General features: G+C 44.6%; 1 protein-coding gene across 1 annotated transcript in view; it reads right to left on the reverse strand.

The window, feature by feature from the left end:
• Nucleotides 1-25,360, reverse strand: part of RYR3 (ryanodine receptor 3) — a 396,626-nt gene that overhangs the window by 117,692 nt on the left and 253,574 nt on the right. Inside the window, 11 exon segments of the mRNA XM_033190880.1 lie at nt 570-632; nt 839-985; nt 2,915-3,004; nt 6,636-6,714; nt 8,747-8,910; nt 10,149-10,289; nt 12,409-12,499; nt 16,991-17,211; nt 19,962-20,131; nt 22,493-22,613; nt 24,481-24,592. Coding sequence (XP_033046771.1) covers nt 570-632; nt 839-985; nt 2,915-3,004; nt 6,636-6,714; nt 8,747-8,910; nt 10,149-10,289; nt 12,409-12,499; nt 16,991-17,211; nt 19,962-20,131; nt 22,493-22,613; nt 24,481-24,592 — 1,399 coding nt within the window.

The raw sequence follows: 25,360 nt of genomic DNA on the forward strand, positions 1-25,360 counted from the left end.
TTCTGCATCTGCGGATTCCACCAATTGTAGCTTGAAAATATTTGGAAAAAAATGTGTCTGTACTGAACGTGTACAGACTTTTTTCTTGTCATTATTCTCTAAACAATACAGCATAACAGCTATTTATATAGAATTTACATTGTGTCAGGAATTATAAATAATCTAGCGCTAATTTAACGTATATGGGGGGATGTGTGCAGGTTACAGGTAAAACTATGCCATTTTATATCAGAGACTTGAGCGTTCGTGGGTGTTGGTGTCTGTGGGAAGTCCCAGGGTGAAGCCCTCATGGATACTGAGGAAAGATTCTAGTGCGCTGGTGGTTCTTCCTACTGTGTCAGCACCCGTCAGGGCATCCTTGGAAGAAGCACAAAGCCTCCCCTTCTCGGAGGACTGGTTCACTCTGCGGAGACCTTCCCTGTGGCCTCTGCACAATGTGACCATCTTCAGTTCTGAATTTTAGTGGTGCTATGTTCTAGATATTCTTTCCCTTTTCTTCCCCTTTAACTCTTTGGAAACTAACGCGTCCTGCACTTGAAAGCAAGTCATGCCGGACCTGGGGCACTGACCTGGAGCTCTCTGGAGAGCACAACGTTTGAGAGGTCGAGGGGAGCAGGGCTGTAGCTGTTGCCCTAGGAAAGCAAAGGCAGAGTCACTGGGTTGCCATTATTTTTCTGGTTCTTATCAGCATCCCCAACTTCAGCTGTGAAAGATGTGGCCTGAAAAATCCCCAGGCTTCATCTTAGACAGTTCCACCTAGGATGCCGCAGGCAGAACACTCCCAGGTTCTCCACGGGTTCCATCGGCCCGGCGTGGGCCTCTGGGTGTGGCGTTGTACCTGGTTGGCCTGGGACACACTTCGAAGCTTCTCATTTTCCCGCTGTTGAACCAAGGCTTCTCCCTCTTTGGTCCTCTCCACAGTCCAGCCCACAGCTAGCATGGTTTTCAGGGACTCTCGGGCAGGCCAGCGATAAATTTCCTTCTCCTAGAAGAGAATTTGAGCAGAAGCACTTTGCAGAACACGCCCCAGCATTCTCCCTGGCCCTTCTCCGCATGGAAGGTGGATCCCACTGTGGGTGGGGGTGCTAGTTAGCGCTAGCCTTCTCTCACAAGGTCAAAAGATCCTTTGCATCTTACCCAAAACGCAGTCTTTCTGGTGTTTTTAGGTATAAGACACTACAGTCTCTCCTGCCCTGGGAGGAAATGTGCCAGACATTATTAATGATATTATCTGCAATCTGTAGGTAAAGAACAGGAACAGGAGAGTGACTCCTCATGTTCTAGTAGTTGTTGAAGATGAGAGCTTGCCAAAATGCATCTGCATAAAGTTCTCCTGTGAGTTTGGGAAAGATAATTTATTAGATTTAGAATTCTTGTGGGCCAGGCGCGGTGGCTCATGCCTGTAATCCCAGCACTTTGGGAGGCCAAGGCAGGTGGATCACCTGACGTCAGAAGTTCGACACCAGCCTGGACAACATGGTGAAACCCCATCTCTACTAAAAATGCAAAAATTAGCCAGGCAGAGCGGTGCATGCCTGTAGTCCCAGCTACTCGGGAGGCTGAGGCAAAATAATTGCTTGAATCCGGGAGGCGGAGCTTGCAACGAGCCAAGATTGTGCCACTACACGCTAGCCTGAGTGACAACAGTGAAAATCCATCTCAAAAAAAAAAAAAAAAAAAAAAAGAATTCTCTTTTGGTCTATGTACAATTTAATAGACAGTTAACATGAATACAAAGATACATACACCATCCTTCACACGTGACACTAGGCTTAGGACTAAAGCTTACAAAGAATCTTACAGATTGCAAGATAAGAATTCAGAGTTGAGTTAAACCAAATATGTTAAGTAATCAATTTTTTTTTTAAGCAAGAGATGTGTTCTTTTAACCATATTTTCTTGAGGATTCTCTTCTCTATTACCTGTATCTTCCATGTATTAGAAATCATTTTTGGCTGGGCATGGTGGTTCACACCTGTAATTCCAGCACTTTGGGAGGCTGAGGTGGGAGGATTCCTTGAGGTCAGGAGTTCAAGACCAGCCTGGCCAACACGACGAAACCCTGTCTCTACTAAAAAATTACAAAAATTAGTTGGGCATGGTGGTGCATGCCTATAGTCCCAGCTACGTGGGAGGCTGAGGTAGGAGGATCACTTGAGCCTGGAAGGTAGAGGTTGCAGTGAGCTGAGATCATACCACTACACTCCAGCCTGGGTGACAGAGTGAGAGACCCTGCCTCAAAAAAAATAAAATAAATTATTTTTGTCTTTTTTCTTTCTTTCTTTTTTCTTTTCTTTTTGAGATGGAGTCTTGCTCTGTCGCCAGGCTGGAGTACAGTGGCATGATCTTGGCTCACTGCAACCTCTGCCTCCCCGGTTGAAGCAATTCTCCTGCCTCAGCTAATTCTCCTGCCCAGCTAATTTTTATATTTTCAGTACAGACAGAGTTTCACCACGTTGGCCAGGATGGTCTCTATCTCTTGACTTTGTGATCCGCCCACCTCAGCCTCCCAAAGTGCTAGGATTACAGACGTGAGCCACCATACCCGGCTTGTCTGAATTTTCCCCAGCAATTTCACTGCGCCTTCTCCCTGCCCTGCCCTAACCAAACCCCCTCCTGGTTCAGTTCAGTTGCAGAACTACAAATGCATTTTGGCCCAGCCTAAAAGTGCTGAACGATGCTTCTTTCACCAATGGCCTCTGAAAGCCAAAGAACAGAAAGTGAGGCTGGGCTCTTGGAAGCTGGTCCTGAGGCAGTTGCTCATTGGCAAGCTTGTGAACAGTTTACTGAGTCCTAGACGATGTTTTAGGGACTTGAGAGTGAATGTGCTCTGAACTCCTCTGAGCTCCTGATAAAATCACTCAAGGAAGGAAACAGCATGGCCACACAGTGTTACCACAGGCCTGTTTCTTACCTTCTCCGTTAACGTCTTGAAAGGCCTTATCAGTGGGTGGGTCTTCACGTTTTCATCCAGGGAAATCCCATATTTCCATCCACTCTGACTCTGTAGAAATGTTCTCAGTTCAAATATCCTTGGCACGCAAAGAACCCCGCTATGTGACCCAAATCCCTGCTTCTATTCTCATGGAGCAAATGGAATAATGGATAGTGACAGGGCTTAGAAATTCTCCTCAAAAATGCCTAATTGATCCTTTCAGGCCATCAGGCTCTCTGCCTCCCGAATCTTGAACTCTGCTCTTTTATTCCTTGTTGTTTCAGTTGCTCTCCTCTCCACTTTCTCGCTTGTATTTCAGGCCCACTTAAAACAGGATGTTTCAAAAGGGCCTGGGAACAGTGCTTCTCAGGTTCGCGTACCCCCTTCGCGGGAAGAACAGAAGCTAGAACTGGAAGGCCTGGGAAGACTGGACCTATTGCCACTGCCTGGAGGGGCCCATTTGGCTTGCAATCCTTGCCTGCCAGTGCCAGAGCAAAAGCGTAGTGATGTGTGCCTCCCAGAGTCACAGAAGTTTAAGAACTTTTAGGGTTATTCAACAAATATTGGGTGAATGTCTTCTATGGTACACATCAGACTCTGTCCTAGGCACAGTGGATACAGAGATAAGTAAGAGCCCCTGATTTCCATAACTCCACATCCCCAAGGCTTCTGGCTGTTGCTCTTTCTCAATCTCAGCTTCTGTCCATTTGTTAAATGTGTATATTTCCTGTTTCTATCCCTTCTCAAGAGACATATACTCCCTAGGTGATCTAATTTAGGCCTATGGTTTCAGTTACCACTGAGAAGAGACTAGTATCAAATCAAATACTTTCAGCGCAGAACTCCCTCCTAGTTTCAAACTTATTTAAGCTATGCTTGGATGTTCCACAGGCACCCCTCAAATTAATTCTCTACATGTCTCCTCCTCTCAGGTCCCCTGGATGAAGTGAACAGCCCCAGCTTACACTCACTTTCCAAGCCAATGACATGGGAGTCCTCCTTGACACCACTGCCTGTACCCCTCCCATCATTTGTCTGTCTGTCTCTCTCTCTCTCTCTCACCCACTTCCCTGCTTGTATGTTAGCTCAGGCCACCATTAGCTCTCACTGGGGTTACTGCAAGAGCTTCTTAAGTAGCCTCCCAGCCTCCAGTCTTGCTGCCTCTCCATGGATTAATTTTCTACCTTATTGTCTGGGGATATTCAAAAAATCACAATCATTTGTGGGCACTCTGCTGACTTCCAATGTTTCTGACTGCCAGCTGCCATCCTGGTAAAACCCAAGTCCTTTCAAATGACCTGTAAACCTAAAAAGGTCATCATGCTGACCTCTCCAGACTCATTTCTCACCCTCTGTCCCCATCCTACTCCACGTCCTATCTATACTGAACCATGGTTCCCTAAAGCCAAATTGTCTCTGGCCTCCCTGGGTCTGCACCTGCTGTTCCCAAGGCCTGCGGTGCACTTACCTCCTTGTGACAGATGGCTCCCACTCATCCTTTAGCACATGCTGTAGATGTCACCAACTCTGGGAGATGTCCCTGGACCCCCAGTACTGGATTAGGGATTCCTATGTGTTCTAGTCCTGTGCTCATGCTCACCATAGCCCTGGACAACCTGCCCCACAACGGCTAGTTCGTTTTGATTCTCCCACAAGATCATGAGGCTTTTGAGGTCAAGGAAAATACTCTTTTATTATAAGATCATCAGTGCCGCCTGGCAATGGTGAGCAGGCATGTATCTATGCCCTCATGAAGCTTACCATCTAGTGGCAGAAAGAGATATCAATCAACCATACTAGTAAATGTAAAACTGATAATTAGAATAAATGTATAGATGTGCAAATGTTATAAATACAAATACCTAAGCGAGCTATGAAAGTACTATGAAAGAGAAGGACAAGGTGCTCAGAGGGCCCAGAACTGAGAAATCTGGGAAAATGCCATCCTAGGAATTCATGCTTGGAGTGATATTTGCAGGATGAGTTGGTGAACGCTGTGAGCATGTGTGTGAGTACAGGCTGGTATCTGACAGGCTTAGAGGAGGGTCTCTGGCACATGTAGTGCATATGAGAGAGAGAAAGAGAGAGAGTCTAAAATAAGGGGAGGCGGCTGGAGGGCAGAGGGCAGAGGAGATGAGGCTAGAGATGGTAGCAGAGGTCAGATCAGGCAGTGCCTACCAGGCCACACCAAAGATTCTGACCATTATCTGCAGAAGAGTTAGAAATTATGAAAGGATTTTAACAAGGAGAAAGGGCTGGGTAGGAAGAGCAGTGGTAGAATATGTATGACTCACTCTGTGTACTGAGACTCTGACTTGCTTACACTATGAAGAACAGACTAGGCAAATGCACTTGGGGAGACCCGTAAGGAGCTTATGCCAGTCGTCTGGGTGCAAGACGACAGCAGCTTGGACTGCAGTCGTAAGAACAGAGACAAATATACGGATGTACGAGAGACTCGGGAGCTCAAATCCACACGGGTGGGTGATGGCTTGGCTAATACTGTGAGCTCCTGGAGGTGGCTATTCTGCCTAATTCATAGGCTGGCCAAATGGCCATAGGCAAAGAGTCTTAGAAAATGCAGATGCTCTAGAGCAAGGGCCAGCTGGCTCTGCCCCCTGAGCCAAATCTAGCTGACCACCTTTCTTTTTTTAATTAATAAAATATGATTGGAATACAGGCACCCACTTTTGTTTATGTTTTCCCTGTGGCTGCTTTTATGCCACAGCAGCTGAGAGGAGTTGTTGTAATGGAGATGGTCTGGCTCTCGAAGCCTCCAATGTTGATCACTTAGCCCTTTACAGAACAGATTTGCCACCTCCTGCTTTAGAAGCCTGAGGTATTAGCCCATTCTATAGTTACAATGATAGCTGTTACCATCAGCCCCCAGTAGACTCATGGAAGGATGAGCTGAGCCTACATTCACACAGAGGCTGAGCTGGTGGTTCAAGGTGTTCCTTCTCTGCGGGCACATTGCATGGAGGTGGTTTTCTGTGGCTTTGCTGTGGACATGGGTCCACGGTTACACACTGTAGGCTGCAGCTGAGAAATGGCCCCAATCCTTAACTGGCTGCCCACAGGAATCCTGGATATCTTTGGCACAGTCTTCCCACTTTGCCTGCCAGTGTTAAAGGACTGACACAGCAATGAAACGTATTAAACAGCCTGACCTCATGTGGTGAGGAATTTTAAACACCAGATGGAGAGCCTTATTAATAAGGGAGTGTCTGGGAGTTCTACCATTGCCTGCCGTAAGAAGACGATTGAACGTCTTCCCTAGAATAAAATCCAGCCTTCCAGAAACATGCAAGGGTTAGGCTTTCAATTTCATTTTTTTTTCCAATCTGCATTCAAATACAAAAACTGGATAGAAGCCTCCCCATTCCCATTAAGCATTTACATCAAATACATACAAGCCTGTGTGTGGGCACAATTCCAGTAAGGAAATGTGAAGAAAGAATTTAACACTTCCAGAATTGATCATTTTCTTGAGAAACACAAAAGAAACACCAGCAGCTGCTGTCACCTATTTCTGTGACCTCCACCAACCCTGGGAAATTGCTGCTCAGAAACAATGAATGCTGTCGGCATGGAAAATCTGTTACTTCGACAAATCAGGCAGATTTCCAGGACTGGCCCTTTTAATGTTCTTGGGCTGGTTTTCCCTCCTGACAATTGTCAGTTGGAAGATAATCCCTACCTTGTCACAGGCCCATTTATCATGTGAATGCTCAGCATACTTGGTGACGATGTATTCCAATTTTTCAGGCAGGGAAAAACTGTGAAACAAGGAAAAAAAATCACAACCTCCCCAAGCACTTCAGCCAGACATAGTAGAAGATGGTCAGAACTACCAATCAATCAGCTGTCAGAAGGTGGATGTGATCAGCCAGCCAATCCCAAAGCTAAAGTTGGACTCCAGGCACAGTGACATTCCTGAGTAGGAGTGGCATAGCCAGGGTGAGCTCATGGACACACCCAAGTCTAACCGTGGAACATCTCTGCAGGAGCCTTGGCTGTGCAGGCCTCCTGCCATGTGCTCTGAGTTCTCTTGGCTCCTGGGCCACACCTGTCTTGGTTAGACAGTGAGAATCCAAGGTAAATGGCCTGTCAGCCTCTGGCTACAATCTGGAAATGGTAGAAATGGGTAGCCAGAGAGCCGTATGTTATGAAATAGTGGTTTTCTACCTTTTGGGGCTCAGTGGCTCATGGTAAAATACTAGAATTTTGGAAGTACAGTAGACACCTATTTCTGTCTTCCTAGAAAATAGCTCTGGTCCCTTCTGTTGGTATCGGCACCTGAGTTCCCTTTACATTGCGTAGTCTTCTTATATTGCATGCAGTGTTATGTGAACTGTCACCAAGGGTGGGCATATGACTAGGCAAATCAGACTTTCTCTCCATGGAATTTAAGTCTTGAGTTGGGTGAAACTAGGACAGTAAATTCTTCAAGGTGATTCACCCCATGGGGACACCTGAAGATTGTCGATTTCCTTACTGTGCCTGATTCCAGTCCTTCCCTGGTGACTATGTGTGCTAAGGCCAGGTTGGTCTTTCACTAGATTTTGATAATGACCCCATATTCTTGCAAAAGGTGCTTTTCTCCTGAAGTAAGCCAGGGTTAATCTCCATTCTTCAAGGAACTATATTGATGTCATGGGTATATTTGAATAAATCTGAACTCTCAAAATAACACAGAGTCACTTGCCATTAACACACAGTTGCTAGAGTATAATGTTCTCTCAGAATGTTTTCAAAAGCATCCAAGTTACTACGCCATTTGCTTTGTCTTTCTTTAACACTGTTACATTTTTATAGGCAGAGTTCTCCCAAGTGAGCACCTGCCTTTTTTGGCCCCAGCTTGACGGTTTACCATGCTCCTTACCTCTTCCTTACAGCAGTTTCAATTCTGTCCCACCATCCCACAGCTCAGAGCTCTTTCCAATGCAATGTGTGTTTAGTTATCCCAAAGATTACACATTATCAAAGCAGACAGTCCCCCTGGGAAGGGTTCAGGCTTTCATGTGAGAACTACTGCCATGTAAGACAGGTCCAAGGGGCTCATATAGGCTCAGGCTTCCTTTCCCTGCTCACCCTGAAGCAGTTTTAGAGCTCTTCATTTAAAATGCACCTGGAGCTGACTGTATACCCCACAGCACATATTCATAACTGGGCAGAACTACTGCAAACCAAAACTTAGCAATATTTCGCCCAAGGGATAAGCACACCTCCATGGCCTAGTCAACACCAGTGAGAAATTCTGGAAAATTACAGGGAGAAATTAAAAGGCGCAATGGCAGGGCTATTCCGAAATTCCAGCATCCTTTGGCACGGCAAAGAGCAGGTCCAGCTTTTCCAGTGAGGACCCTACACTGTTCTGCCATCACACCCTAGCCTTGCCAGGACTCAGCTGACTGTTATTTATGGAGCTGTTGTGATGTACGATGCTATTAGAACCATATGACCCTAATTCACCCAGAGCAAAGATTTTGTCAAAAAGCTCATTAATAAATTAATTGCATAATTTGTCAGAGTAGTTCTCTCACTGCCTCAAGGGACATTTATTTGTGGGAGCATCTATCTCTGGTAATAAATAAACCAACCCTTTCCTCCCCCACCAAAAGCCCAGAACATAGTAATACAGATATGTATGGATTAAACCTTGTGCCTGATGGGACTTGTCAAGAGAAATGATGAACAGTGTTGCCAGGAGGGAAACAGGTAAAGCTCACATTTCTTGCTACCCTCTGGAAGAAAACATTGGTTACTGGACAAAATACAGGACCAGCTTAGAGATGATTCTGGACTCACTTCACAGTGTTGATAGGTTTGGGATCAAAGTTGCCATCTGAATCCACTGAGATCTGTTTCTCCAATGTGGCTGTGATTCTGGTATCTAAATAATCCGGTGGCAAGGCCCCAGCTATAGCACTGAGACAAGGCAGGGCCATTCGGAAAAGATCTGGGTCATATTTCTGTGAGGGAAAAACAAGGCCATGTTAGCAGAGAAAGCAGAACCATGTCCTTAGACAGAACCATTCACTAATCAGCTGAAAACAGAAATAAAATACACGCATTTATCCAGGTTAACCAAAGCGAGAAATGTGTAACCCCTTAAATATTTTCTGGTGGAAATGAAGGTATCCTTGGAGGATGAAATAACACTCTATAAAGCCATCAAGTCACCATTTGCTTTAAGTTGAAAAATCTTAAACAGGTTGAAATCAGTATCTCCTAAATGGTTAATTTCAAGACCACCTAAGGGTTAAAGTGACTAGTCACTAGGCCAGCAGTGACTATAAACTTGTCTGCTAAGGATGGTCATAGAAACGGACCCAACTTACAACTGGAGAGGGTATAGCAAGCTGTGCCAAGCTCTGTAATAGCTGATATGGGTCATACGTTGACATCAGCAGCAGGCTGCTCAACATCCATCATTCTCTCTTGAACCCAGCCAGAAATGAATTTCAGGCAAATAGCATGGGGTTGGGAAGAGCTTTTGATCTGCTTATACTAGACCAATGAAATCCAGGGGTAAAGAAAATTTAAGTGCAGGTGAACGAACTATATGCGTGTTCTACATTTCTCTAAGAAACCCAGACCTACTCATTTTCTACCTTTAAAGTTGCTGACCTCACAAATTGGGTTAGGGGAAGTGGAGCAAAGTCTGAGTCAGAGCTCTACTTCAATCACACCGTTCAGTAAGGTCTGGGTTTCAGAGGCTCTGAGTTCTCACCCGATGCCTCCTCAAATGAGTGCCTGGGAAGAACCTCTCCCAGAATGGCTTAAGGTCTTCTGGAAATCCCCTGTCCCACCATCACAGCAGATGTCAGGACTTTCCCTCTTGGCTCGAGCCTAGTGAAGGCTGACAGACAGGAGCTGCACCAAAACAGGGGGAAGCGAATGGGGAGGGAAGGCATCGAGACTGACGTCAGATGATGTGTGTGTCATTTACTCTGGTAGTCACTTTCCCATGCACAGCTTTGTGAATGTGAAAATTTATTCAACTACTCCGAGGCTTTTCTTCACCTGTAAAATAAGGATTTTAAGAGTTTCCATTTCAGAGAAATGGGCAAGAAGTAGTGTAATATGCTTGTGAAGGACTCAGCACAGGTCCTGGCAAATGGAACGCTCAATAGATGATGGCTGTTATTATCTGCAGGTGCTGGGGCACTGAGATGCTCTCTTTTTGTTCAGAAAGTACCGTCATTACCTTATGGGAGAGAGAGTCAAAAATCCCCCAGAAAAGCTTCTCCGTGAGGTGCAGCTCTTCTTCCACAGCTAGCCCATAGCTCCCCCATCCTGAAGGCAGGCAGTAATACTTCCAGCACTGTTCATAGTGATTCGTCAGAAGCTGGGAGGTTCAGAACAGGACAGACCAGCGGGGTGGGGTAGTGAAAGTCCACGGGCACCAAAAACATGCAGGAGAGAATAAAATAGCAAGCAGAGATCATGAGAATGAAACATGTGAAACAGCTGGGCTGTCGACAAAGAGGCCCTTCAAACACCGCTGGGAACAGTCTGCTCTCTGCCTAATGAGCTTGTGCCTGAGCGGATCTGCCTGATTAATTCTTGTGCCTCCTAATGTGCCCCTAGCAGTTACTGGAAAATGGAGAGGAGCCATTTCTAGTTCAAACGAGAAAGTGCTACCTTCTGAAAGTAGTCACCGTGTGCTGTTCTAGCCAGTCAGGGGTGGAAAGAATTTCTTCTGGGACCTTTGCTTGTAATTCTGGGAGATCTTGGGGGAATGCTGATATGGGGAGAGGATGGTGGGCTGCAAGTTGTGGGTCTGAAGATTTTCTCTCATCAATTACTACCCGTTGTTTCCTTGTCCCCACTCCCCGGGCCCCCTCCCTCCCTCTCCTCTCTCTCTCTCACTCCAGTGATTTTACAGCAGTTTCACATCTTGCCAGTAGAGGGCAGAAGTTACCGGTAATGTTTCCATCCCAGCAGGTGTGATCCACGTTCTCCAAGAAAAATCCCACTGATACATGAGAGGTAAAAGTGAGCTTATTGAGTGATATCAATAAGGCCTCTTCAAAGCCAGTATCCAGCTGGCAGCAAAGGCTTGCAGAGGAAGCAACACCAAATTAAGCTGTGCACACTATGGTTTTCAGTTAAAATATTTTCTTGTTTTTTGTGATTAAACCTGCGGCTGCTAGAGAGAAGAATTAGCCCTTAGAGGACTGTGGAATCTCTGAGAACATACAAACTGTTTTCTGCCTGGGATGGAGACAGGGGATTCAATTAAAGCTCTCTGGGAATTCTGGTTAGCCCAGTAAAATGCTACCTGAAATGCTTGCTTGGACTATAAAGAAAAGTACTGTTAAAATCATTAGGTAGGATTTTCAGGTGTGGCTAGCCGTTGCTAACACTTTTGCATATGGGAATATGGCAGGTGCCTCAGAGATAAAAGGTAAAAACACTGTCTGCTTGGGTGGATGGCTGATTCTGGTGCCCTCCCGCCAGGCCCAGATGCCGCCAGTGATAAAATATTTGTAATTTATGAGAAAACCAGAAACAAGACAATAAAAAAAAGGAAGGCCAGGCATGGCGGTTCACACCTGCTATAATCCCAGCACTTTGGGGGACTGAGGAGGGAGGTTTGCTTGAACTCGGGAGCTCAAGGCTGCAGTAAGCCGTGGCTGTGCCACTGCACTCAAGTGTGGGTAAAAGAGTGAGACCCTGTCTCAAAAAATAAATAATAATAAAAGAGAGGAGTCTGTGGTCTTTTTATTAAGAAAGAGAGCCAGGCGCAGTGGCTCATGCCTGTAATTCCAGCATTTTGGGAGGTTGAGGCAGGTGGATCACTTGAGGTGAGGAATTCGAGACCAGCGTGGCCAACATGGTGAAACCCCGTCTCTACTAAAAACAAACAAACAAAAATTAGCTGGCCATGGTAGCATGTGCCTGTAATCCCAGCTACTCAGGAGGCTGAGGCAGGAGAATTGCTTGAACCTGGGAGGTGGAGGTTGCAGTGAGCCGAGATCACGTCACTTCACTTCAGCCTGGGTAGCAGAGCAAGACTCTGACTCATCAAAAAAAAAAAAAAAAAAGTAGAAAACAAAGATTTCTTACAAACAAGAAAAACACAAAACAGTATGGAATAGAAAAGGGACATTTTAATCAATTTAATGAAAAACCACAGGGCCTTCAAAGCTTTTTGAGATGAACACATTCTGAAAACCTAATTACAGCGGGAAAGCACAAAATCTAAGTCCCCGTACTAACTGCGGCTAAATATCAACCAGTCAGTGGAAAGCAGTTAAAGAAAAATGGAGCAATTTTCTTCAACCTCGACATTCAAGAAAGGACATGGTTTTGTGGGATGTATCTTGTTAGCAAACCATCAACTTAAGGGAGTCAAACCCATTCAGCATGTATTTTTCCCTCCAAATTGCAAAGACATCACATATGACCAGGCAAGTTTCCTGTGCAGTAGACCGTATTTCTGTAACAATAGTGACGTTTACCTTGAGAGGCATTTTGCAGTATTCATTGAGTTGGGGCACATCAAAAACGAGGCGTCGCAGGAGCTGCTGTAACATGGAAGGCCTCAAGTGACTGCAGTAGGAAATAAGAAACATAGAAAAATAAAATGAGAACGTAAGAAAAGCAATAAAGGAGGAATGAAAGAAACGCTCAACAATAAGCATATTACAGCCAAGAAAACATTTCCTAATACACAAGATCTCGGATAAATAAGAGTAGATGATAAAACACTTGAAAACAGTATAGTTAAAATTCAGAAAAAGAGTGCTAACAAATTGGGATACCCAAGGTGGAACTCTAATTGCTATGTGACAAAATGTGCTAGGATATATGCATACTCAAAATATAATCACTGATTATGTGCAAAGAATAGAACAGAAAGAAGGTGCAGCTCGTGTTCTAGTGATCTCTAAGGCCCCCCGAACTCTGCAGAGGGAGAAACTGGAGTTGAGCAGCTGCACAGGTGGACTCTGAGGCCACCTACTGGTGTGATTTGAAGAGAACTTTAAAGCCCTGTGCCTTATGATCTGGTGCATGAAATTCTCACTACTGGAATCATTTGTTTGGGGTAAGGCTTTGTTCTCAAAATAACTCCATTAATAGGCAATACAGTAACCATTTAAAGAATAATCTATCAAATTACAGAGTTCATGGCACAAATAAATTTTGAGGTAGAGAAAGGAGAGGTAAGCAACACGGATTTTGCTTTTTTACGCTGCCAAACTTTGAAAAAACCTAGTGGAACCTATGGTTTTCGCCAGAGAAAGGTGTACACACATAAACACATTTTGATATATAAGTTCAGCTCATGAATCCCTGGATTTTTTCCACTATTGCCTAAGGAGCTACAGAGGTAAAGCTAACACTCCTTTGTCGAATGTTGGAATGCCAGGGAAGAAATCCTTGGAGCATCTACAGTAAGAAGAATGTATGCAGATGGAGAACAAAAGTCATCTGTTTCACAACTGTTTCTGGAGCTGGCCTTGTGATAAAAAGCCCAGGGGTGAAAATATACAGTAAGTAGCCTTGTCTCAGAATCTAATAGTTAGAATGCAAAAATTACTCAATGTTTCACATTATTATCCAGTTAATCAGCAATTATCACCTAAGATTCACTAACTTGAATACAAGCAAAGAGTGCAATAAATCTGTAATTCTGCGAATTCCTGACTTATTAAATTAAACAATGAAAAAACCTAGTTAAGTATCAGTTTGCCTGCTACATCTGGAGCTCAAGTGATCAAGAAGAAAAGCTCTAAAAGTACAGTAATAGGGCTGTGAGCTCTACTTTTTGTTTGATGTAAAATTCTAATTTCTTGGCCAGGTGCGGTGGCTCACGCCTGTAATCTCGGCACTTTGGGAGGTCAAGGTGGGCGGATCCCCTGAGGTCAGGAGTTCGAGACTAGCCTGGCTAACATGGTGAAACCCCGTTTCTACTAAACATACAAAAAATTAGCTGGGCATGGTGGCGGGCCTGTAATCGCAGCTACTCAGAAAGCTGAAGCAGGAGAGTCACTTGAACCTGGGAGGTAGAGGTTGTGTTGAGCTGAGATCGTGCCACTGCATTCCAGCCTGGGCAACAAGAGCAAAACTCTGTCTAACAACAACAACAACAAAAGCTGGGCCTGGTGGCTCAAGCCTATAATCCCGGCACTTTGGGAGGCCGAGATGTGCAGATCATGAGGTCAGGAGATCGAGACCATCCTGGCTAACACGGTGAAACCCCGTCTCTACTAAAAATACAAAAAATTAGCCGAGCGTGGTGGCGGGTGCCTGTAGTCCCAGCTACTCGGGAGACTGAGGCAGGAGAATGGCGTAAACCCGGGAGGCGGAGCTTGCAGTGAGCCGAGATCGCACCACTGCCCTCCAGCCTGGGTGACAGAGCGAGACTCCGTCTCAAAAAAAAAAAAAAAAAATTCTAATTTCTCCCAAGTCTCATTCTTTAAAAGTATTTGCAGCTCAAATCAGTCTCACCAGTGTGACTTTGTTATTAGGAAACAGCTTATGTTGGGAGGCAGGACTCCTTGGTTGGTATGGTTTCTAAAATACACCCAGAGTTCAGCTCTAGCAAAAGCGAAAACAAGATCTGCAGCTGCTATTGATGCATTACCAGCCAATTATAAATTAAAGCTGATAGAAAGGATTTCTTTTGGTGTAAACTCATTATTTATTCCATTTTATACCATTAAGAAATTAGAGGCTCATAAAAACAAATAATGGGGCATTAATCTTCCTTTTGAAGTGGCAAAGTGCAAAACCTAGGTACCTTATTAATTCCTCGAGGTTAATTGGTGTGTCCACTGAAATTTGTCTCTCTTGAAAGATCAAAAATATTCTAATTAGCTTAACTGTCTGCCAGTTATCATAAAAATCTTGTGTTGAATGAAGCAGTATCATAATATCGGGCCTGGTTTTGGAAGGAGATCTCTGGGAGAAAACTCTTTTTGGGGCCTGGGTCATAGCCTCCTTCCCATCAACCAGCCTTTACTCTCCACCCCAAGAAAATAATACTATGCAATGACACAGCTTGTCCCATAAAGCACTTAAAGCTTGTACGCCTTAGACGACACAAAGACAGCAGATATAGGTTAATTTTAAAAAGTATTTTAAACATAGTGATCATTGTTATATTTGAAATATAAGCCAGAGACTATCCTTTTTAAAACATTTTAAAACTTTTTTGTAACAGGCTTTTTCAGAGCAGTTTTAGGTTCACAGCAAAATTGAGCAAAGGGTACTGAGAGTTCTCATCTATCTCTGGCCCCATACAGGCGCAGCTTTCCCCATTATCATTATCCCCCACCAGTGGAACATTTGTGACAACTGATAAACTTATACTGAAACATCGTTATCACCCAAATTCCATAATTTACATTAGAGTTCACTCTTGCTGTTGTACATTCTATCGGTTTAGACAAGTATTTAATGACACACATCCATCATTATACTGTTTTTCCACTGCTCTGAAAATTCTCTGTGCTCAAGCCTGTTCATCTCTCCCTCCCCCAACCTCTGACACCACTGATCTTTTCAGTGTTTCCTTAGCTTTGCCTTTTCCAGAAAGCCATATAGTTGGAATCATACAGCATGTGGCCTTTTCGGATTAGCTTCTTGCACTTAGTAATATCGGTTTAAGGTTCCTCTGTAGTTTCATTGCTTGAGAGCTCATTTCTTTTTAGCACTGAATAATATAGTCCATGGTCTGATGTACCACAGTTTATCCATTCGCCCACTCAAAAACATCTTGATTGCTCCCAAGTTTTGGCAATTATGAATAAAGCTGCTACAAGCATCTGCATACAGGTTTTTGTGTGGACATAGTTTTCAACTCATCTGGGTAAAAACCAAGGAGTGAGATAGTTGAATCACGTGGTAAGAGTATGTTTGGCTTTGTAAGAAACTGACAAACTGCCTTCCAAAGTGACTGTACCATTTTCACTCCCACCAGCAATGAATGTGAGTTCCTGTTGTTCCACATCCTTGCCAGCATTTGGTGGTGTCAGTGTTCTGGATTTTGGCCGTTCTGATATGTGTGTAGTGCTGTCTCACTGATGAGATTACCTTTTGGTGTGATGTTCTACTCACATCCATGTGAGGACCGAGGAGTTTTTTTTTCTACGTAGCCCTAGCTCCCCAATGCACAGTAATTTCTTCTGTGATTAGAAAAGAACTCATTCAACAAGAAATCAAGACCATACTCAGCTGGCCCCTAACGGGGGAAGCCTGTTGATCCTCTCTCCGGAGCGACCTACGGCAGTGGTTTCCAATCTTGACGACGTATTGGAAACACCCGGGAGGCTTCAAAAGCTGGAATCTTGGGTCCCATCCCTAACAGTTTTGACATTTTGGGCTGGGATGTGGCCTGGACACTGGGATATTTATTCTGTAACTCAGCAGGTATTTCTGATATGCAGCTGAGAAGGCAACACACTGGCTGAAAAATGGCAGATCATACTACTGGCCTGTGCTGCTAAGACCTGCTGTTAAAAGGGTCGTCTTCCTTGGATTCTACAAGACTTGACTTAGATTCCTGAGGATCCAAGGCTCTTGGGGAGACTTTACCTTTTGTCCTCAGCTGGCTCTGATGCCCATCTGCAGTCGTAAAAATTACTGCCTTTAACTCCCCATGGTGACTGGAGGTTTTTTTCTTTGATTTGCTGCTGGTCTTGGGAGGCCTAGAGGTAGGGTCACTTTTATTCACACTCAGAGTCCGGCTTCCATGTAAGATGTGCTCATGTAGAGGGCAGACACATCTGCTTCTGGCTCTATCTGAGAATGAAGACAGCCCTTAATCTGAACACTTTAGGCTTGAAATAGTCTTCTGGTCCATCAACCGTAGCTGGTAAAGCCTGAGCTGCGCCCTCTCCCTTCCCCAAAGGGAAAGATTTTGCCTGTGGCAAATAGGGGAGCCGAGCACGTCCTAGGAGATGTCTGGGGGAGGGCTGGTGTATGACAAAGGCCTGGAAGCTTCCTTAGCCTAGACCACCAGTTTTTAGATTACAAAGTAAAATGCAGTTGACCTGGATACATACACAGGAGTAACAGCAGAGGATGTGTACTTACTTGCAAATGGCAAGCAAACATTCTTCTATAGTGTCCCTTTGTGCTTTGGTGAGGGAACGTCCCTTGGAAAGCCTGTATATCGTCTGCAGTGTGGAATCAATCAGAGAGGTGCAGTGTTCTGTTCCGGCAAAGAGAGGGGCGCACCTTGTGAGGAGCGGGAGCACAGCAGAACATATATACCTATTTAGTGCAAGCGCAGCCTCTGTGGTGCTCAGCGAAACCTAGGGAAAGAAGATTGGGACACAGGTTAATCACCCTGAGGAACAGGGCAAAGCTGGCTCTGCACTGAGTTCCCACGTAGCAAGCTGTGGGAGCTTATATATGTCCACATTGTACAGCAAGGCAGTGAATAACTTTCTACCTTATTAGCAGTTCTATTTTTCTTTTTGCATTTTCCTTTTTTTTTTTTTTGAGACGAAGTCTTGCTCTGTCGCCTAGGCTGGAGTGCAGTGGCCGGATCTCAGCTCACTGCAAGCTCCGCCTCCCGGGTTCCCGCCATTCTCCTGCCTCAGCCTCCCTAGAAGCTGGGACTACAGGCGCCCGCCACCTCGCCCGGCTAGTTTTTTGTATTTTTAGTAGAGACGGGGTTTCACCGTGTTAGCCAGGATGGTCTCGATCTCCTGACCTCGTGATCCGCCCGTCTCGGCCTCCCAAAGTGCTGGGATTACAGGCTTGAGCCACAGCACCCGGCCTCTTTTTGTGTTTTCAATGAAAAAAAATCAAGTTAAAAGAAAAAAAAAAATCAGAAAAAAATAATAACAAAGGCTAGCTGGCTCTAAGTCTTCCCAAATGATCCTGTAAATACCTGTTCCCTTCAAAATAATTTTGAACTCATTCAAATCAGCTGGTGACCAGTCTAACCCAACATTTTGATGCTTGCAAAGTCTAGTTGCCAGGATGCTACATTATTATTCTGGTTTTCGCTCTTTTCTCACCTACCAGGGACTCACACACTGTTATCTTACGACTGTAAGATTAGTGAATGGTTCTAGGCCAAGCAGTTTCTCAAATTCACCAGTTTTGTGAAAAAGTGGAACTCTGACTCCTTTCAGTTAATTGGTGAGCGCTGTGAGCACTTCACAGTCAATACTGGCATGAGAGTAGACCCCACTAAAGGGAACCTAACTCTGCATGGGCAACGTGGAAAAGGAACAGAAACTTGGGTCCTTCTACACAACTCTGACACAGCTCTTGCTCACGATGTTCTTTTATGTACATTTAGATGGACGAGTTGAATACAAGGAAAACCCATTTAGTGACACTAAATAACCAAAGTGCACTTTACCACCATCTTTGAAACTTGTAGAAGTTCAAAGGAAACCTGGAGATCCACAGAGATGACACAGTACCATTTCCTGTGATGACTGCAGTCACTCTATCTGTAACACACTTTGTAGAACTTATGATTTGAAAAACCATTTTCTTTGCATGATATGCATTTCTCATTGTTCCTGTAAGTTATCTACATTATCAAGTTTGTCTCCTAGAAACTTCAGTAATCATGCTGGGAGAAACAGCTCATCTTCCACATTTATCACTTTAATATACAGAGTTAAAATGAGAAAGGACAGAGCTTTGATTTCAGTAGATTATACGTTTTCAAAAGAGAATGCATGAATGTCTATGTGTTAATGAACTGAATATAACACCTTTTTGTTGTAGATGGTGTTTGGACAAACACGTGATTGCACGCCAGATACCAGAATAGCATTTGCTGTTTATCATTAAATTATCTGATCAGGAAGCCTGAGGAGATCCCATGAGTTAAGAAAATTATTTTTAAAATCAAGTAATTTATAGAAAAGTTCAAAACAACAGCAGTGGCAGAAGCACTGTTATAGTTATTCAAAAATAATTATTTAATTCTTCAAAAATAATTATTCATAATTATTCATTATGAATAAACAATTCTTCACTGTTTTATTACATCAAAACGTTGGGTTAGACTGGGTTATTCAGTATTAGGGATCGTATACTCTAATACTGTCATATATACCATTTTTCATCTCCCTACCACACGTGGGAATGCAACTCCCATTCAGGTTGGGGCTCGTATGTATTTCCATTTCTGGATAACCCGTGCAGGTGGAATCTCCATCCAAGTGAAGGTGTTTGCCGCTGACAACCCATCACAGAGCTCGGATTTCTCTCTCTGTTGGACACCAGGTGGAGCCTTTGAGAAACCTTCTAACTAAAAACAACCCTAAACTGGCAAGATGATTTTTAGACTTACACTGATCTACTTTGTCTTTTCTCCTTGGACCCAGGACTCCTGGTGTACCTTTTTCTGCTTAGTTCTGACTTGTGGCATCTTGTATCTGAGTTTTGTAACTCTAGGGGCCTCTTCTCTTGATGTTTGTTGATGGTGAACTACCTTATCTATCTCACTCTTGATTTCCAAACTTATATTTGCCTTTGTCCTCATGTACTGACGTTCGTCATGCCCCTCACTTCAGACCTATCCATCCTGGTGGTCAGTATATGAAACTATGAAGTGAGAGTAGGAAGAATAATGTCAGCCTATAATGTTGCCAGCCAGCCTTTTTCAAAGGCAATGGAGACATGGTCTCACCCGAGGGTGCTTTTGTCCCCCCAGGGGACATCTGATGATACCTGAAATTGATTTTGGCAGGGATTCGGGGTGAACTGGGGTGCTACTGATACCTAGTGGGCAGAGGCCAGGGATGTTGCTAAATATTCTAAAATGCACAGGATAACCCCTTACAACTTACTGTCAAGGTTAAAAAAACTGCAATTGAGGGAGTTGGATTTGGGGTCAAATTTACCTATATCTAAGTCTCTGACTCAATAAATTACCATCTTCCATTGCATGATACCTCTATTTTCTCACCCATTAAAGTAAGCTATTAAAATGTAATTGGTGAGTAAATAGAAAATATTTGCTTCTAAGTCCAACATTACTAATTTTACAATGATGGGAACAATAATTTTTGTTATTTTTGCCACTTACTGTATCTAGAGAGGCAGAAGCTCTCAGGTCAGGTAAAAATCCAACTTCCAGCAAGTGGAGCAGAAAAGTTTGATCCTTAATGCCATACACGCGGTCCAAGAACAGCACCATGGGTGCCTTGTGGTCAGGGCAGAAGTTGGCCGCCATATCTGGCTCACTGACCGACCCATCTGAAAGACACATAGAAAATGTAATTTCCCTTTTTCTATCTCCAGAGTCTCAAAAGGTAACACAGAGTTTGTCTGTCTACAGCTTGTTCTCCTTATAAGCGACAGGAAGTTTGGAAAAATACAGATCGAGCATCTCCAATCCAAAAATCTGAAACCTGAAACGTACCAATATCTGAAATTTTTTGGGCAGCAACATTATGCTCAATGGAGATGCTTCTCAGAGGATTGTGGATTTTCAGATTTGAGATATGCAACTGCTAAGTATGGTGCACATATTCCAAAATCCAAAAAAATCCAACACACTTTTCGTCCCAAGCATTTAGGATAAGGAATACTCAACCTGTACAGTGCTGTGCTGAAGGCAGCTTGTACTTCATTGAAAAGCCAGTTTAAAATTCCAGCCAGTTGTTAAACATGGCTCATTATTAAAAATTAGAATTTACAATTAAGTAGATATTTAAAAAAGGTAACAAATACTAGAAGTCCTTACTTCCTAATTATTTCACGGTGAAAACTACACTCTTGAGGTTTTCTGCATCAATTGTATTTGTGTGTTGGAAATACGATCTCATGGTGTGCCATGTCCATTCTCTTCCCAACTCTGTGTTCAGTGACATTACATTGGTAGCTTGAAATCGGCCATGGTGAGAATGCTTACGCTACAGAAATGGGCAAATGCTAGGATCAGGGCTTGATTTATTGCTTTGTTGATTTGAAACATAAGTAAGTGAGGGAGAAAACATTAATGAAGGCAGATTAAGTTTAATATGTCATGTCTGTAGTTATTACATCATAAATAGAACAAACTCAAGGATATCTTGTTGCAATATTTGGAAATAATCGTCTGATTTAGGTGAAATGTAGATCAGGTCATCCAAGAATTCTAACCTTAATTAAGAGGTTCGAAGGTGAAGTGGGGAAATATTATGAAGAAAATAAAAGCTGCTTGAGCTGGAGAGTAAAGACAGGATTTCGAGTGAGGACAGAAAATAATCTTCCTCTTCCTATTTTGTTTACACTAAAAACTAGGAAAGAGGACCCCCAAACGAGCACGCTATGGCCACAGCATATTTAAACACTGTACTGGAAAGGTGTGGGACTTCATAAGGAACCCTGAGAGGCACAGAGATTAAGTCTGCGCCACCCCGGACCCTCGTCCTGCCCAGGAATCAGCGTCAGGCTCCAGAGCCAGAGAGAAGGGGCCTTCTAGACTGCAGGCTGTGGCCTCTCCTGCCCCGTGTACCAGGTAGAGCTGGGCCTGAAAGGCTGAGACTGACTTCCTCTCACACATGCCTGGTGTGGTGGGATATTAGTTAGTGTTTTGTGTTTGGGAAACACTGAGCTCAACATCTAATTTGCTGTATCTTAAGTTTTCTCAGAGACATTGTTTTACTGTGCTTATGCCATGTGATATATTCTACAGCATTTCCTAAACTTATTTGACTCCAGGCTGCTTATTCATATGTACACCTATTAGTATCTCCCACAGAAACCTTCTGTGGAATATCAGTTTGGGAAACATGACAACAGTTCGAATCATACTTTTTCAATTCCTCCATGAGCCTGGATAATGGGTGGGGTGACTCAGAGAAACAACACTTCGGGGAGAGTGTAAGTTTTGCAAAGATAAGACTGACTGATGTCAAATGTCACAGGTAGCATTTGGGGAAAACAGTTGATGATCCTCAGCTATGAGGCGTGTGACTGTGGCTGGAGAGACTGTGTGGGGGCCTGTCTGTCTGTGCCCCCACTGCCTACACAAGCTGGGGGAGCCAGGGGAGAAGGGAAAGGGAGGCCGTGGGGAGAGCTTTTGCTTGTCCCATTCTGTCAGCCTCCCTCACAGGGTTGGCGTGCTCACAGGAGGACAGCAAGGTCTGTCTGTGCCTGTGGGACACAGGGACACTGTCTTGACACAGACGAGAGAGCAGACTGAAGTCATTACTTCCAAATTATTTCACTATGAACTATACTCTTGAGGTTTTTTGCATCAATGGCATTTGTGTGTTGGGAATACAATCTAATGTGCCACGTCCATTCTCTTCCCAGCTCTGTGTTCAGTGACATCACATTGGTGGCTTGGAATTGGCCATGGCGAGAAAGTTTATACCATGGAAATGGGCAAACGCTAGGAATCAGGACTTGATTGATCGTTTTGAGATTGCTTCTCCAGAAGACAAGAGAGCAGCTGGCTAGAGCCTAGAGGAGAAAACTCACCACAGGAAAAGAGCAAGACACTTGCCCTGTGCAGCCTGCCCTGCGAGTCAGGGCCTGGGGGCCGTTGTGCTGGGGACAGAGTCCTGCCCGGAGCCAGTGGCTGCTGGGAGACTGACTGCTGCTTCAGCCTGCAGTCACTCCCCTTACCTTTGTTAAGGGAGGGCAGTTTCAAGGGGATGCTGATGATCCCAACCAGGTCTTCTGTGGGGACCAGGGAGCGCAGTATGGACCTGATGCGGATGGCTTCCCCCTTTCCTGTCTGGATGAGCTGGAAGAGAGGGTGGAGAATGACATGAGATAAGTGAGGTTCCCACATCTCGCTCCACCCCACCTCCAACCTCTGGTAGTAAAACGGCTTCAGGGCAGGGGTCCATTTCCATGTTTCCCTAATTGCTACAGACACTTGTGGCCACAGGGAAAGAGGAGAGTGGTCTCTTGATTTTCCAGAAGAGGTGCTACTGAGGAAATAACTGACTGAAGAGGTTGCTAGATTCCTTTGCTGTTATTAAAGTGGCCATGAGGTTGTGGTATCGGGTCCCAGGAATAAGTACACGGCCTGGTGGTGGCTTCTCAGTGTGACTGCACTGCCGGAAGCTCTTGGTGGCCATGACAGAACTGTGGACAGTGTGGCCACAATGCGAGACTCTAGAATTCTGTTAAACATAGAAATGGGTTATGAATTTAAATTTCTAAGAGTTTGATGAACGCTGGGGATGACAAGTGGGCAAAACGCGTGTAGAGAATGTCAGAGAGAACTTGAGGGGCTCAGGGGCGTTATCCGGGCATGAACAGCCTGATCCACCCTGACACTGATGAACCAACCAGCATGCACAGGGGTGTGCATGCACATCCCCTGCACATGCAGTCTCTGGCTGGGTGTAGCAGGCGTTCAGCTGGGAACTGAATGTCATAGCTCAGGGTCAGACAGTCCCCAGGTGGGTTGGATGGTATGCTGAGGTACGATGCTTGGTGCCACCCGGGAAAGCAGAAGGCCTGCCCACCCACCCTGGTGCCACCTCCATCCCCAAGGGTAGAGAAGAGGTGGTTGGTGATGATGGCATCCTTCCCTCACCACTGACGGAGCAGAACCCACAGGAGGGGTCCTGAGAAGGGATGTATGCATGCGTATGTGTATATGCGTGTGTGTAAGGTGTTGGAACAGAGAGGCAGGAAGGAAGGAAGAATGGGGCACCCAGATGGGGCTCTGGTGAGCTATCCCATGCCGCCTTCTTGAGAAGCAGCAAACTATAATGTGCTTTCTGATGTGATGAGAGGTGATCAGGAAAGCTAGAGTGTGAACACACAGGGGTTCCTGACCCTCCCCGCCCCCGCCAAGACTGTAGAACACTCTAGTGTTTTCTGGGCTCCCTTTCAAGTTTCCTGCATTTGCTTAAAGGCACAGAAATGGAAAAACAGGCCTATGCGGGTAAGGATCCTTTATCATAGCAGGAATTGGAATCCTAGGAATTCAAATCAGCCTCCCTGATCAAGATTTAGAGTTGCTTTTCATAGGAAAAGCAGCTACTTCCTCTCTTATGATGTCAGACCTTATACGAAATAAGGCTGCTTCTTTCAGCCCTCAGCAGAGGTGAAAAAAGAAAGGAAAAGAACATACTTTTTAGTTCAAAACCAGAAGTCTGAGAAGACATCTCATAAAACAGAACCACCCTTTTGTGATGTCTGCAAAGCTCTACCTTTGGGGGAAAAAAATCAAACACCAACCACAGGAAGTCTGCCTTCCTGGGGCCTGACAAGCCACAGTCATCAGGGAAGGGATCTTCCACATGAAAGTCCTGATGGCCATGATCCAGAATCAAGTTGCTCCCGTTTTGACCAAATTGAGGCATGTCAAAACATGATTCTGGGAGGCTTTTGAAACAAACTGTGCAGAGGACATGCTCAACTAGTACCACAGAGAAATCACACAAGACAGGGATCTGCCCTGGAGTCCCTCCCTAGAAAGCAGCAGAGTCAGGTATCAGAGGTGGAAACTCCTTTTGAAATTAGCTAAAAGGGACCTAGAAAAAGGCATGTTAGCAAATGCCAGAGACAGAGGAAGAAATGAGGTTCAGCAAATCTATAGTGTTCTTGGCGCAGGTTTCTCAAAGCTGTTCTCTGGAAACTCTATCACTTACGTGCATTTCAGGAGCACAGCGGCCCAGCAGATCTATAAGGGCCGAATAAAATGACATAATTGCATTGCCCATATGCACGATTTCTTCTTCCTCTTCATCGGCCTCCGTGCTGCTGAGAGAACCAACAGAGGGGAAGTGTGAGGAAGGCTGGCAGGCACTGCCATGCTGGGAGACACAGATTGATATGGAAGCACTCTGCTCTCCTTTCCCTTGGAACCTCATCTTCCTCTAGAAGTCCACAAAGTGGTTTCATTCATTAAGCTCGAGGAACCCAAATATTTGTCCATGACATTCACAGGATCCCATGAATCTTAAGGCATGAGTACCGACGTGAGCTGATCACAGACCATAACTCCTACCAACCTTTCAACCCCTTTTCCTCCCTGTGAGGGGACGATCCAGGGAAAGCACGCTGGACCAGGAGTCAGGAGGGCTCAGTCCCTGTCTTGGCTCTGTTGCTAATAAGCTATATGACCTTGGGTCTCAGTGTTTTTCTCATGTTGCTTGAGGAAGTGGGGAAAGCATATGTGTAGAGTCCTTTCCAGCTCTCCCAGGTCTGATGACAAAGAAAAAAGTCAACCGTCTAAAGAGTTTCTGCTGGGTTATACCCACTCTCTAGATTCCAGGGTCTCATCTAAAGGCTGTGATGAAGAAAGGGACATGATCATGAGACTTGATAAAGGGAAAGTAAGACAATCAGATAATCTACCAACTATATCCTTAACATTTAAATAACATTATAGTGCTCTTTCCACATTCTGCAGCTTGCATTTTTTTTTTAAGAAGTCAAATCAAAACACTTTCTTAATTAGTTCTCATGTTTTCAAAAGAAGAAGTGGAGGCACGATCTGTTTTTACAAATGAGGTATGGGATGAGACA

The sequence above is a fragment of the Trachypithecus francoisi genome, unplaced genomic scaffold (assembly GCF_009764315.1).
Source record: "Trachypithecus francoisi isolate TF-2019V2 unplaced genomic scaffold, Tfra_2.0 Lachesis_group3, whole genome shotgun sequence".
NCBI lineage: Eukaryota > Metazoa > Chordata > Mammalia > Primates > Cercopithecidae > Trachypithecus > Trachypithecus francoisi.